Genomic DNA, 15,137 nt, shown 5'->3' with positions numbered 1-15,137 from the left:
ATAAACAAGGAGACATCACTTTAAATCCTTCAGTTTACTCTTGGGACTTTGTTATTAGACTGCTAGGATATTTTCCACTGTGTAAGCCTCATCAATCAGATTATCCCTCATACTTCTGCTTTAAAGTGATATCAAGGAGGCCTAAAATAAGACTGTTAAATAAATGGAAAATAGTTTTTCCTGCCCTAAGGGAGATGCCTCAGCTAATTAATATTAAATTATAAATGGAAATCTAAATAGCACAATATGCCAAGGGTATTTGAAGAAATATAGATTGGAGGTCAGTTACGTTTTTTTAAAAACTTGAAAATTAAGGCATGGTGCATTAGCTCTACATTTAAAATACTCTACATCTGAGATCTTACATGGACTGAACCTTACATAGATTGAACCTGCACTAAAAACTGATTTAAGATGTACACTAATTTATTATTTTAAATGTGGTTTAATACTCAAAGCAGAATAACTGTATTTGCTCTTTGAAGTATATTAGTGTATTGCTATTATACACCATTAGTCTAATAAACTGTTCTAAGAAGAGTTTAGTAGCACTGCATAACATCTTTTTAATGAAACTAGTTGCTGTATTAAATAAAAACAGACTTTCAGACTCCAAACAAGAGTTACTAAGTGTCAGCAGCCCCCTAACTGTCTTGTTATTAAATACTCTTTCCTTGTAAGGCATAGGATATAGAGTGGTACGGTGCCTAAAATGTCTTGGGGTATGTCTAATCTGACAAGTTTTGTCAATAAAACTTATGTTGACAACCAAAAGTTGACACAGCAAAAATCTCTGATGGTCTCACACTTGCTCTATTTGTATAAAATTATGCCCATACTAGGGACGTAATAGGGTATCTGATTAAACAGTTAACCAATAAGCAAATGCTTATTGGTTAACTCTAAATGCAGAGTTGCATGTAGCTGGTAAAGTATTTTGGGAGCCAGCACACAGGCTGGCTCAGATCCTGCTCCCCCTTGGTCCAGCAGCTACCCTAGCTTTGGCTCCCAAAATACTTAAAATGTAGAGCCACAGCAGGGCTAGCTGCTGGGCCCTGGCATGAGCCAGGAATGATCCAGCTTGCCTGCCTACCTGATGTATGCCACAGTGCCTTAATGTGACAGTGCCATATTGTGGGAAGGTAGAGCTGATTCCTGCACGTCTTGTGATTTCCCCCTCATTTCTCCCACAGCCTTATTGCTGCCAGGAGCTGCATCATGAGGAGCTCTGGTAGCCCTGTGCTGAGGAATGTCAAAGCAGCACTGCAGCCTGTCCTCTCCCTGCAACTGCAGTTGCCTGCTGCTATGTTCCTAGAGCCTGGAAGAACAGCATTCCAATGATTTGCTCTTTGTCCCCCAAAAGGAGCAGCTCACTCAGCTAACACATGCTTCCTTCCCTTTCCCCAGCTTTGAAAGGGGATTGAGGCATGCCTGCAGGGCAGCAGAGATCAAAGCTATCCAAGCAGACATTGTGGGATACTGGAAGAAGCCAGCTCTGTCAAGAAAACAAACAGCAGAGTCTCTTATTGTCTCTCTTTTAGGGGTGGAAAGTCTATTTGTTGTGGAAAATGGGCATTCACTCTCCCATCCCCTGACACCTCCTCTCCCTGGGCAAAAGTCCCATTGCAGTGTGTTTGCTTTCACTGTTTTGTCTCCAAAAGGCAGGTTTCAACATCAAAAATTTGTAGTGTAAACAAAGCATTACTGAATATCCTTTTGTGATGTTTTAAGTATGCATTCCAGCTCATCTGAAGAAGTGGGTTTTGCCCACAAAAGCTCTTGATCCTATATATATTTTCATTAAAGATGCCAGAGACTACTCGTTTTTACAGTATAGACTAATACGGCTACCCCTTTTGAGACTTTTTATGTTTGCATTGTTTTTGTTACAGTTTATCTGAAAACCAGTCCTTACTAAGGATGCCTCCCTGGGAGAATATCTGGCTGCTGGGTTCTATTTGTTTGTCCATGTCGCTCCATTTTCTTATCCTTTATGTAGAACCACTGCCGGTAAGTAAAACATGTCTTATATAGCTTGCACCCGTTAACAAGAGTGGCAAAACTATTGGCCTGTAAAAATGTCTTAAGTTTCAAAGAAGAAAAAACAGACTTCTATTTATTTTGTGAGTGTGTGTAAGTACAATAACTCCTTGCTTAATATTGTAGCTATGTTCCTGAAAAGTGCAACTTTAGGCAAAATGTTGTTAAGCGAATCCAATTTCCTCATAACAATTAATGTAAATAGGATAGATTTTAGGGAATTTTGCCAGACAAAACACATTATAGACATACAGTATACATTTAACATACTGTACTCACCAATGAAGACTGTGACTTTGGGTATGTCTAGACTACGTGCCCCTGGCAACAGAGGCATGTAGAATAGACTACCCGGCATAGGAAAATGAAGCAGCGATTTAAATAATCACCGCTTCATTTAAATTTAAATGGCTGCCGCGCTGAGCCGATCAGCTGTTTGTCGGCTCAGCGCGGTAGTCTGGACGCTCCGCGATCGACATCAAAGGCATTTGTCGACCTCCCAGATATGCCTCCTGGGATAAGGTTTACCTGGAAGGTGGAGAAATGCCTTTGATGTCGACCACGGAGCGTCCAGACTACCGCATTGATCTGACAAACAGCTGATCGGCTCAGCGCGGCAGCCATTTAAATTTAAACGAAGCGGTGATAATTTAAATCACCGCTTCATTTTCCTATGCCGAGTAGCCTAATCTACATGCCTCTGTCGCCAGAGGCATGTAGTTTAGAAGTGCCCTTTTGCTTGAGGTAAGGGCATAAGAGTCAGGGCATGGGGGCTTACCTTGTTGAGTCTACCCAGTTCTTCTGACGGGGAGTGGGGTCAGAGAGGCTTGCTTACTCCCTGGCTGGAATGCTGGGCATGCAGGCAGGAGCCAAATAACCTTATAACACAGAGTAAACAATAAGGCTACATCTACACTGGCCCCTTTTCCAGAAGGGGCATGTAAATTTCACCAGTCGTCGTAGGGAAATCCGCGGGGGATTTAAATATCCCCCGCGGCATTTAAATAAAAATGTCCGCCGCTTTTTTCCGGCTTTTAAAAAAGCCGGAAAAGAGCGTCTAGACTGGCCCCGATCCTCCGGAAAAAGTGCCCTTTTCCGGAGGGTCTTATTCCTACTTCGAAGTAGGAATAAGACCCTCCGGAAAAGGGCACTTTTTCCGGAGGATCGGGGCCAGTGTAGACGCTCTTTTCCGGCTTTTTTAAAAGCCGGAAAAAAGCGGCGGACATTTTTATTTAAATGCCGCGGGGGATATTTAAATCCCCCGCGGATTTCCCTACGACGACTGGTGAAATTTACATGCCCCTTCTGGAAAAGGGGCCAGTGTAGACGAGCCCTAATTGTTGATGGGATGGTAGCACTTCAATATTTTGGTAAGTAGTCAAGGGTTATGCTTTTTCTAGGGAGGAAGTGTAGGTTCTGGGATAGAGATTGTATGAAGAATCATAGAATACTAGGACTGGAAGGGACCTCGAGAGGTTATCGAGTCCAGTCCCCTGCCCTCATGGCAGGACCAAATACTGTCTAGACCATCCCTGATAGACATTTATCTAACCTACTCTTAAATATCTCCACAGATGGAGATTCCACAACCTCCCTGGGCAATTTATTCCAGTGTTTGACTACCCTGACAGTTAGGAACTTTTTCCTAATGTCCAACCTAAACTTCCCTTGCTGCAGTTTAAGCCCATTGCTTCTTGTTCTATCTCCAGGGGCCAAGATGGGGATAGAACAAGTTTTCTCCCTCCTCCTTATGACACCCTTTTAGATATCTGAGAACTGCTATCATGTCCCCTCTCAATCTTCTCTTTTCTAAACTAAACAAACCTATTTCCTTCAGCCTTCCCTCATAGGTCATATTCTCTACCTTTAATCCTTCTCGTTGCTCTTCTCTGGACCCTCTCCACTTTCTTCACATCTTTCTTGAAATGCGGTGCCCAGAACTGAACACAATACTCCAATTGAGGCCTAACCAGTGCAGAGTAGAGCGGAAGAATGACTTCTCGTGTCTTGCTCACAACACACCTGTTAATGCATCCCAGAATCATGTTTGCTTTCTTTGCAACGGCATCACACTGCTGACTCATATTCAGCTTGTGGTCCACTATAACCCCTAGATCCCTTTCTGCCGTACTCCTTCCCAGACAGTCGCTTCCCATTCTGTATGTATGAAACTGATTGTTCCTTCCTAAGTGGAGCACTTTGCATTTGTCTTTGTTAAACTTCATCCTATTTACCTCAGACCATTTCTCCAATTTGTCCCAGTCATTTTGAATTATGATCCTATCCTGCTGATTAGTGTCAACCCCTCCCAGCTTGGTATCATCTGCAAACTTAATAAGCGTACTTTTTATACCAATATCTAAATTGTTGATGAAGATATTGAACAGAGCCGGTCCCAAAACAGACCCCTGCAGAACCTCACTTGTTATGCCTTTCCAGCAGGATTGTGAACCATTAATAACTACTCTCTGAATGTGGTTATCCAGCCAGTTATGCACCCACCTTATAAGTAGCCCCATCTAAGTTGTATTTACCTACTTTATTGATAAGAATATCATGCGAGACCATATCAAATGCCTTACTAAAGTCTAGGTATATCACATCCACTGCTTCTCTCTTATCCACAAGTTTCGTTATCCTATCAAAGAAAGCTATCAGATTGGTTTGACATGATTTGTCCTTTACAAATCCATGCTGGCTGTTCCCTATCATCTTGCCACTTTCCAAATGTTTACAGATGATTTCCTTAATTACTTGCTCCATTATCTTCCCTGGCACAGAAGTTAAACTAACTGGTCTGTAGTTTCCTGGGTTGTTCTTATTTCCCTTTTTATAAATGGGCATTATATTTGCCCTTTTCCAGTCTTCTGGAATCTCTCCTGTCTCCCATGATTTTCCAAAGATGATAGCTAGAGGCTCAGATACCTCCTCTATCAGCTCCTTGAGTATTCTAGGATGCATTTCATCAGGCCCTGGTTATTTGCAGGCATCTAACTTGTCTAGGTGATTTTTAAATTGTTCTTTTTTTATTTTACCTTCTAAAACTAGCCCCTTCCCACTAGCATTCACTATGTTAGACGTTCCTTCAGACTTCTCGGTGAAGACCAAAACACAGTCATTGAGCATCTCTGCCATTTCCAAGTTTCCTGTTACTGTTTCTCCCTCCTCACTGACCAGTCCTTGGTCGTCTTCTTGCTTCTAATGTATTTATAAAAAGTCTTCTTGTTTCACTTTATTCTGGTAGCTAGTTTGAGCTCATTCTGTGCCTTTGCCTTTCTAATCTTGCCCCTGCATTCCTGTGCTGTTTGCCTATATTCATCCTTTGTAATTTGTCCTACTTTCCATTTTTTATATGACTCCTTTTTTATTTTTAGATCATGCAAGGTCCCATGGCTAAGCTAAGGCGGTCTTTTGCCATATTTTCTATCTTTCCGACACATCGGAATAGCTTGCTTTTGGGTCCTTAACAATGTCCCCTTGAAAAACTGCCAACTTTCCTCAGCTGTTTTTCCTCTGAGTCTTGATTCCCATGGGACCTTACCTATCAGCTCTCTGACCTTACCAAAATCCGCCTTCTTGAAATCCATTGTCTCTATTTTGCTGTTCTCCCTTATACCCTTCCGTAGAATTGTGAACTCGATGATTTCATGATCACTTTCACCCAAGCTGCCTTCCACTTTCAGATTCTCAACTAGTTCCTCCCTATTTGTTAGGATCAAATCCAGAACAGTTCCCCCCCCCTGTAGCTTTTTCAACCTTCTGAAATAAAAAGTTGTCTCCAATGCAGTCCAAGAACTTATTGGATAGTCTGTGCCCCGCAGTGTTACTTTGCCATATATCTGGATAGTTGAAGTCCCCCAACACCACCAAATCTTGGGCTTTGGACGATTTTGTTAGTTGTTTAAAAAAAGCCTCATCCACTTCTTCCACCTGGGTAGGTGGCCTGTAGTAGACTCCTAGCATGACATCACCTTTGTTTTAATCCCTTTTAGCCTAACCCAGAGACTCTCAACACTTCCGTCTATGTCCATCTCCACCTCACACCAAGTGTGTTCATTTTTAATGTATAAGGCAACACCTCCTCCCTTTTTCCCCTGTCTATCCTTCCTGAGCAAGCTGTACCCTTCCATACAAATATTCCAATTGTGTGTATTATCCCACCAAGTTTCTGTGATGCCAACAATGTCATAATTGTACTTCCAGTTCTTCCTGCTTATTTCCCATACTTCTCACATTTGTATATAGGCATCTAAGATCCCGATTTGACCTTGCCTCCCATTTTTGCCCTGATCCTCCTTTCTCTCTGCCATTGTAGCCCACGCTCCCTCCCATTTCCGACCCATCTCCCAGGTCTCCATGTTCTCCATTTACCTGTGGGCTTTGCTCACCTGTCCCCGTCGAATCTAGTTTAAAGCCCTCCTCACTAGGTTAGCCATTCTGTGTTCAAATAGAGTCTTCCCCCTCCTCGAAAGGTGGACGCCATCCCTGCTTAGCAGTCCTTCCTGGAATAGCATCCCATGGTTGAGGAAGCCAAAGCCCTCCTGGCTCCAAGAAGAGAGCTTGGAACTACGGTGCACTAAAGGGTGTGGGTTCAGAGAGTTTGAGTGAATGAGAGGATTGTGACTTGGGGCAGAGAATTGGGGTGTAGGATCCAGGAGGAGGTTTGGGTGCTGGAGAGGATTCTGGCCTGGGAGAAAAGAGTAGGAGGAGCAGAGTCTGAAGAATTGCTGTAAAAGGATCTAATGTTTGGCTTCTTTTCCACAGCTAATCTTCCAAATCACACCTCTGAATGTGACACAGTGGTTGATGGTGTTGAAAATCTCACTACCTGTAATTCTGCTGGATGAGACTCTTAAGTTTGCGGCCCGTAACTACCTGGAACCTGGTAAAGATTGTGTGAAGCCTGCCACCAAACCATGTTCTTTATCAGCATGCACCGAGGGGATTTCCTGGCCATTTGTACTCATTACTATGCCCTTGCTTATCTGGCTTTATAGTACAGACACTAACTTTAGTGATATGTTCTGGTCTTGACTGACATAGTGACAATTTTACATAAAGATGTTTAACTTAAATCAATTTTTTATTGTTTAAAGCAACTGTCGATTTCTGCTGAATTTTCACATGAACATATTTGCCGGTGATGGAGGTTTCATACTCTAGATTTTGTGTTTTTTGCTTTTTCTGACTCCAGTGGGGGGCAATATTTTTCCTCTTTTATACACAACTGAAGTGTCCATTGACATGTACAGAGAACTAACACTATTTTATGCAAATATTTTTTTGTAGATGAAAAGCATGTACAGTGTTCTGTTGAATAGTCTATTCATCCTTGTTAAAAAAAAAAAAAAAATTTTTTTTTTTTTTTTTGAGCCAGCGGACACTATCAAAATAAATTGGCAGCAGATTTTAGGGAATGAATGTGTTTTCTAAAACTAAAAGCATGTAACTGTCTCTTTTGCATGATGATCTGAATTTAAGTTGATGTCAGTTTATTTTTTATTCATAAGCCGATTTTTCTGCACTAGGCAGAGTGTACTGCTACCTCAGTCAGTATTTTTTTTTGTTTGCCCCTTCCTGTGCCCCCTCATCTTGAATTCCTGACTGTCTTGTTTACACCAGTCTTTGTAAGAGGTAGAGTATGCCTATTAATGCTTGTGCAGAAACCACAATTCCAGGTGGAACCTGCTGGGTTCTTCTACCATCCCTTCAACACACGTAGGTTTTTTTTTTTAAGGTTATTTATTTAAATGTCTAATGTATTTTATTATAACAAACCTTGTTTTGCCAGTTTTTCCCACTTTACATGGGGGAGGGGGCACTACTTCAGTCTAGCTTAAACTTTTAAATGGGCAAAGAAAATTGTCTTTTTAACTCTAAAGATGGCTTAAGTTCCGTTTTTTAATACCTTATTTACGTGTGTCAGATGTTTTTTCAGTCTCTTAGATCAGGGCTTTTGTAATGTGACCTGGAAAAATAACTTGCACTGCATAGTTAGAAATTGGATTTCTTACACGTTTAGTTAGGGCACTAATGATCAGTTACACATTTTGAGTTACTCTGCTGGCCTTGTTTTAGCCTGACTTAGAAGTAACAAGCTCGTGTGTGTGTTTTGTAAAATCTGTAAATAGCACATGACCAAATGAACATATTGTATAGAACTATTTTTATTTTAATGTGGCACTAACCACCTTCATTATATTATGATTAATGTTAGAGCATGTTTTCAAATTCAGTCCTATATCAACAATGTGTAAGTCATTAACAGTCCTAACTGTGGTGTTTTTCTCCAATGCCTTCCAACATTCATCGACTAAAGTGAGTATTTCTCTTCCATTTCACCGTCTCATTGGTGACTTGCTGTAAAATGGCATATACTGTATACCTGTCAACGAATAAATAGTAATTTCCTTCATTCCATGCTGTGTCTTGTCGGATTCTGCTGTGCTGTATTATCATCACTTTAGACCATGCATCCTATAGTACGAGGCCCAAATTACTGAAGCAAATTGCTTTGGATTCAGGATCACAGTACTACTTTGGGCCAGTAGCTTCAATGCATCAAGAAATTAGAACTCTTGCCTAATTTTACACTGCTGTTGGGTTAAGTCAACAGTAAACTTTTTCAAATTTATTGATAGCTGCTGTCTGAATTTGATGACCAAGCATTACATTGATGCTTGTGATCAAATATTTTTGTTCTGAAAGACCTATACCCACTATAGAAAATGCAGGATGCTGCTTCCAAGCAGATGGTGTCCATTCTAGTTATATGCTCAGGTACCTAGAGTGCTCACACTGCAACAGTTCCTTTGATAGAACAATCCATTGATTGTTTCCATTGAATGGAAATGCTTTCTTTTGTATAAAGTTTATATGAAAAGAGAAAAAGAAACATTCCTGTTCACCTCACCCAGATTAGTACAGAGCCTTTTAGAGCCACACGAGGGCCCAGTGGATTCATAAAATTGAGGGAGAGGAGTGTTGGTTTCAAATTGAATTTAACAGCAGCAGGGGCCACTTCTTTCAATTTAGTTTGAAGATAACTGATGGATACATCAAGGCACCAAAGAACACTGCTAAAGCTCTGAGCTATTACAGATGGACATGGATCATGTAGGTTCTATACTTTCACCTGGCTTCAGATACAGAAGCTTAAATTCTCAAAATACAATACATATGTAATAAAACCTTTCTAAAATCTTAGTATGAATCCCCACTATTTGTTGTCTCTCCTATTTGCAGACCAAGGACTTGTCTACACAGTGTGGCAATATACCACCGGGGGTATAAATTCCAGAGCACTATGTACTGTTATGCTCAACTACTGCTGTAGACTTTGATACCTTCTAAAAAGTTCCTAGTGCACAATAAAGCCCCATTTGAAATCTTACTCGTTAACATTCACTAGGAATGTCCTAGAGTGTGTCAGTAGCATTTGGACAGGACAGTTAGACTGCAGCACTATAGCTCACTCTATATTTTACCACCTTCTAATGTGCACTGATATGCCCTGGAAGCCACTTGAGTGCATCAGAAAGCCTCTTCTGTTTAGTTCAAAGTGGCTTACAGTGGGGTAAACTGTTCTTGCTTCCACAGCAGTCTCCTTAACATAGTAGAGGATATTCTCTGGATTGGGCCTTTTAAGACCTACAGTATCATTTAAACCACTGATATGTATGGTCTGGCTTATTAAAACAATTAACCCAATTTGCTGAAGTTGAACTTTATAACAGCAAGGTATTTAGATATAGAGACAGGGCCTCTTCCCAGAAATGTTATCTGCCTGCAGAGTTTCAGGGGTAGTTAGTTGTAGGTGTTTAAACTAGGGATGTAATAGTGTAATTGATTAACCGATAAGCAAAAGCTTATAGGTTATTTCTGTAGACTACACACATTTCCCTCCTTGCCGGTACATTTTTTAGCAGGCTGGGTGCAGCCCAGCTCTGTTTTGGCTTCTGAAAGCTCTCAGACCTACCCCTGCTGTGGCTCTGCATTTAAATTGTATTAGGAGCCAGCCAGGAAGGCAGCCCAGCCCAGTTCCAGGTCGCAGTGGGTCTGAGAGCTCAGTCGCCACCCAGACACAGGAGCTGGTGCCACCCTGCACTGCTGCCTCTTTATCAGAGGCAGTAGCGCCAGGCAGCTGGTATACGATGGGAGCTAGTTTTTAAACTGTCCCCTCTTTGTAGACCAGCTCCTGCCTGGCACCTATGTTAGAAGATTCCTCAGGAGTGGGGTCAGAGTGCACTGGCTGCTGGCCACACCCATGGGAACTATAGAATAGTCGACTGATAAAAATTCATGAGGTTACTCAACTATTCAATTAACCAATATTTAAAATCCCTAGTTTAAACTCTACAGAATATCAGACCCACAAATCCTGGAACAAAATCCACATACAATCCAAATATTTTAAGTACAAGCCAGGGCCAGTAGATTGTGGTTACATGTGTAAACTTCAGGAATACTATCTATAACAAAACTTAACTTGCTTTTTGGACTTTCCCTCTATTTCACTAAACCATTCTCTGAGTGACTTACTTTTACAGAAGTTATGAAACTGTTCTAATTGGCTAAAACCTCAAATGGATTTACTTTTACCTATAGGCTATATCTAGACTAAAAGCGGCAGCCATTTTTATGCTAATGAAGCGTGGGAGATTTAAATCCCTGCTTCATTAGCAATTGCGATACATCTCATTTACATCCCTTTCCCGAAAAAGGGATGTAGTCTAGACATAGCCATAGAGTTTTGTGGAGGTGTGTTTGCTGGTTTGGTTTTTTGGGGTAACTTAATATTTCAGGCTTTCTGTGGTATCAGCTTCTTAATATTTAGAAATTAATAGCAAAATTTGCCCTTTTTCCTGTAAACAATATGCATTTAAATCCTGGGTCAAATGGAATTTTTCTAGATCTGCAAAGATTGTCCAGTTCAAAACAAGGACTTGAAAAGATTGGTTTGGGGGGGTTGGAAGCTTTTTGTCCAAAGCAGACTGTCCACCATCTTAAGTGAGTTTCATGCATTCCTAGTGACCTACTTGCCTGACTTTGGAAGCAGTATGCAGCTCCATTCCTACAAAGAACAGAATATAAAACTGAGCACTTAAGTGTGAAGGCAGGATTGTGGGGCAGAGTGACCCGAACAGAGGAAAAAGCCTATTCTGGCTTCAAATTTTTCTTTAAACCAGAGGTTCTGAGTTCTGACTATGTTACTTGTTAGGGGCATCATCTAAAGTTGGAGCATGAAAGAGCTAGATAAATTCATGGAGGTTAGGTCCATAAAAGTATATTAGCCAGGGGGTAAGATTGGTTCCCTTGGCCTCTGTATGTCAAAGGCTGGAGAAGGGTGGCAGGAGACAATGATCAAGCAATTTGTCTTCAGTCCACCCCTTCTGGGGCACCTGGTGCTGGCCACTGTCGGAAGACAGGATACTGGGCTAGATGGACTTTTGGCCATTCTTATGTTCTTAATTCAGTGAGTAGTAAGAATTAATTGCTTAAAACTTGGACTTAAGGCAAGTGCAGATTCTGCCCCATCTCTATTTCAAAAGTAGCTGTTTTTATTAAATGCTCTTACCCGCTGTCCTCCCAGTTGCTGTCACTAGAGATGGATTTATGCTGTATGAGATCTAGATGTGCCAAGCTTTAGCAGATGCTCAGTATAGTGTTGCTGAATGTACATGCTCCACAGCCTCTGATCCTGGGCTTCAATTTTATGGATGAAGGAAGCATCCTCACTTGACAATGCACAAGTTGATCTTAAAATGAGAGGCTGCTCAAAAGTTACTGAAACAACATATAGGATGGCTCAAAGCCACTTGAATGCTGAATTAGAAAAGGAGATTTTAGTGAACTAGTCTGCCCTGCTGGTGGCCCAATTCCCATTTGCAACTGTCACATTGGAAGCAAAAGTGTAACATAAGTAATCAATGATGCAGAAAGCAACTTTGCTTCTCAGGAGGAAAGATTCACATGACTACAGCGTTTCCCTCTAGCTGAATAAAAATCAGCAGTGATATGCTTAGATCTTGTCTCTAACCAAAAGAATCATGGATACACTGCTAGACATACAGGATGAGAAGTGGAGAGGGTCTGATAACCACAAAAGGAGGACTGGAGTAAAACTAAATTGCATTACTTCTAAGTAGAATTTGTTGCTAAAATTTTTGCTTCCATGTTAGAAGAATGCCTTTTGCTTTCCAATTATCAGTGTCATCCTGAGGAGGCTGCATGTTTACGTTGGTGTGTTTTGGAAGAGAAATTTCCACATTCTTTCTAACAGAGTGTGGTAGGTTATGTAGCCAAGAGAGGGCAAAAAATATAGACTAGACTGGAGCGTTCCATCATAAGAGATGCAGTTATCTTGTTAGTTGCAAAATGACTTGTATTTCCCCTTTCCAGACTCGCGCCAGTGTTTCTTTGGATAATTCTGTGCCTTTTGATGCTGCTTCCATTTTCCTTTTCACATTTCTGAGCTTTCTCTATTGTCAGCTATTGCACCATGGGTTCTTTAACTCTCTCCTCTGGAAATCTTAATTTTTTTTGATCCCCTATGAGTGAGGGGTGCAAGAGAACCCAGGTTTGTAGCAGACTAGGTGAGAGCCTTTCTAAGGTTTATGCTGGAAAAAAGTCTTTCAAGATTTGAAAGCATCTCTTTTGGTTGAATGAGAGCACCTTCTGTGGGATGCTGAAATCTTACCTAATGCTGCTTCTATCTAGACAAAAAATATTGCTGAAGTGACTTATTTGGATGCATCTAGTCTTGGACTTCAGATATGGTGATAGTGTAGATTCATGTCATTGTTTCCTCTCAATAGTATCTGCTACCCAAAAGATCTATTCCTGAGCTATATTTTAAATGGCAGTTCTATTTTACCTACATAAATGCAAGTTGAACAGTACCTGATTTCTTTAGATAACACTTCAGGAGAACAAATATGACAGAGTCTGTGTAAAACTAAATTGTTTTATAACATTGTTATATGGATAAGTTGTGGAAGGCTGTTGGAAAATTTAAATCCCAGAAAATGAAGTTTTAATCTGTGATGATAAAATGCAGTACAGCAGTCCTCTAGCTTCTTCCAAGAACACAGCTGATAAGAGGAATATATTGACAAACAGGAAGAATTATGGAATTTGTTGAGATGGGAGGGAGGAAAATCTCATACAAAACTGTCCATTTCTCTTGCACTTGTTTTGTTTACCTTTTGCATTTCTAACCATTGTTTCCCTAATCTCTGCTAATCACAGCTTTTAGTTGCATTAATATTGAGCATATTCTGAAAAATTTTAGCTCCGTAGCCCACAATGTCAAGGGGGCAAAGGGCAGTGTTTTACAACATAGTCATAAGAACTCAGTAGGGAATTGGAATAAAATGTGTGTATCCTTAAATGCAGAATAAAGTGTCATTTTATTACAAACTCTCTTGTCTATAAAATTTAACTACTACTTCCAGAACCAGTTGCATAACCTGGATAATTAAAGGGACACTTAGGTCAACCCTGAGCTAAAACTTCCTTTAAAAACTTTTTTTTTCAAAAAGCTGCTAGACATTTTTATGATACTTAAAAAAAAACTTTTAAAATTCATGCAGAGGTTCAACTATTAAAAGCTTGTCAGTGCATAAGAAGCTGAAAGTGAGAAGAGCCTTGTCTATTTCCATTGGCTAGACACAGGAATACAAAACTACACAAAGGCAAATTAAGTTTGAATTCTTTTACTTTGAATCTCTTGGTGATTAAATCCTGGCCCTATTGAACTCAGTAGGAGTCTTGTCACTGATTTCAGTAAGGACCAGATTGCACCCAAGGAGTTCAAGCTTAGGGATTTTTTAAACCTGACTGTGTCCTTTCAATTAAAACATCCGTTATCCAACTTAACATTCTCTCTTCTGTCACTATTGATCTTACAAGTCTTGCTTTTATAATGATATAGCAATATTCATCCTTTCACTAATTGGTTCCTTTTTCTTTCCTTTTCAGCAATGCTGGAGTAATCGCTTCCTAAACAATTTTGCAGAAATGTAAGGTTGTTTTGTTGCGTGCATGTGTTTTAGCAACACATCTGGCAAAACCTCTGCATGTATCATGTAGAAAAAACAAACAAACTTGCTTTCCCTAAAACAAAATTCATTGTGAGCTCTGTGGAGAAAATGTGTGGTATCATTAGGGCTTCAGTTATACAAATGTACAAACATGCAATATAGCTTAACAAATCAGGAAACAATTCTTCAGAGAAGTTTGGTTTCTTTGTTGCATAGAGAAGACTGTTTGTTTATTCTTAAACAGTAGGCCAGAATTAAGAAGCTGTCAGCCAAGTTTCCATATTTCTCTGTATAAAATGTATAATAGATAATGCATGCCTTCAGTTGTAAGTAGCCAAATCTTTCTGTATTGTATCATCTAATCATACTAGTTATGAACAGCTATGTACAATATGCTATACTATTTATAAATTCAGTAAAAGAACAACAGATGTTGAATGTTTAAACTGTAAGCCTCCAGTTCATGACTTCAGATTTTTTTTATTTTTTGTGTGCAAAGATACCTCTCTTGCACTAATGTAACTTATTTAAATCTAAAGCAGTAGACAGATAATGGTGCAATACAAGTGTTTGTGTGATGCATTTCTCAAAAAATGAAAGTGTCAGTTATAACAACTGCATGTGACCTTTAGGAGTTGTTAATAAGATCAATTGTCTAGTTCAATGCTGACAATAATAAGCATCACACCTAACTTCATTGTTTCAGGGTAAATAAATTAATTCTACAATACCTACTTGGTGTGTTATTTTATGCACTTTGTTTTCTGCAGGTGTAAGTGTACATACTTCAGCACTGTCTTATATTAATTCCAGGATGACAGTTACTAGCAGCAACAGCATTGCAATCTTTCCTACTAGAACTATGCAGGTGCAAGCTGCTCTTCCTGCAGCATTGACCTCCTTGCTGGTGATTTTCTTTCTTCTCTCCAGGGGCTTGCATGTAGCTAAGGGACACTGTCAAGTACTTGGATCACTTAATTTTTTTAAAAACTCTCTCCATTGTTTGTAAAATCCCTCTGGAAAAACTTCAAAATAAACATTTTTCCCAACTCA

General features: G+C 40.0%; 1 protein-coding gene across 3 annotated transcripts in view; it reads left to right on the top strand.

Annotated features, from left to right (window-relative positions):
- Positions 1-15,137, top strand: part of ATP2A2 (ATPase sarcoplasmic/endoplasmic reticulum Ca2+ transporting 2) — a 103,592-nt gene extending 88,455 nt beyond the window's left edge. Inside the window, exons 19-22 of one of the 3 annotated variants that reach the window (XM_075898597.1) lie at positions 1,893-2,010; positions 6,805-6,925; positions 14,023-14,063; positions 14,855-15,137. In XM_075898597.1, coding sequence (XP_075754712.1) covers positions 1,893-2,010; positions 6,805-6,925; positions 14,023-14,036 — 253 coding nt within the window. In that variant the 3' untranslated portion in view covers positions 14,037-14,063; positions 14,855-15,137. Of the gene's footprint in view, positions 1-1,892; positions 2,011-6,804; positions 8,459-14,022 lie in introns of those variants that run through there. The other 2 variants (XM_075898596.1, XM_075898595.1) reach the window with 2 other exon arrangements.

Source organism: Pelodiscus sinensis, chromosome 15 (assembly GCF_049634645.1).
Source record: "Pelodiscus sinensis isolate JC-2024 chromosome 15, ASM4963464v1, whole genome shotgun sequence".
Classification (NCBI taxonomy): domain Eukaryota; kingdom Metazoa; phylum Chordata; order Testudines; family Trionychidae; genus Pelodiscus; species Pelodiscus sinensis.
The sequence above is the reverse complement of the archived record's forward strand: the minus strand, read 5'-3'. Positions and strand labels throughout refer to the sequence as shown.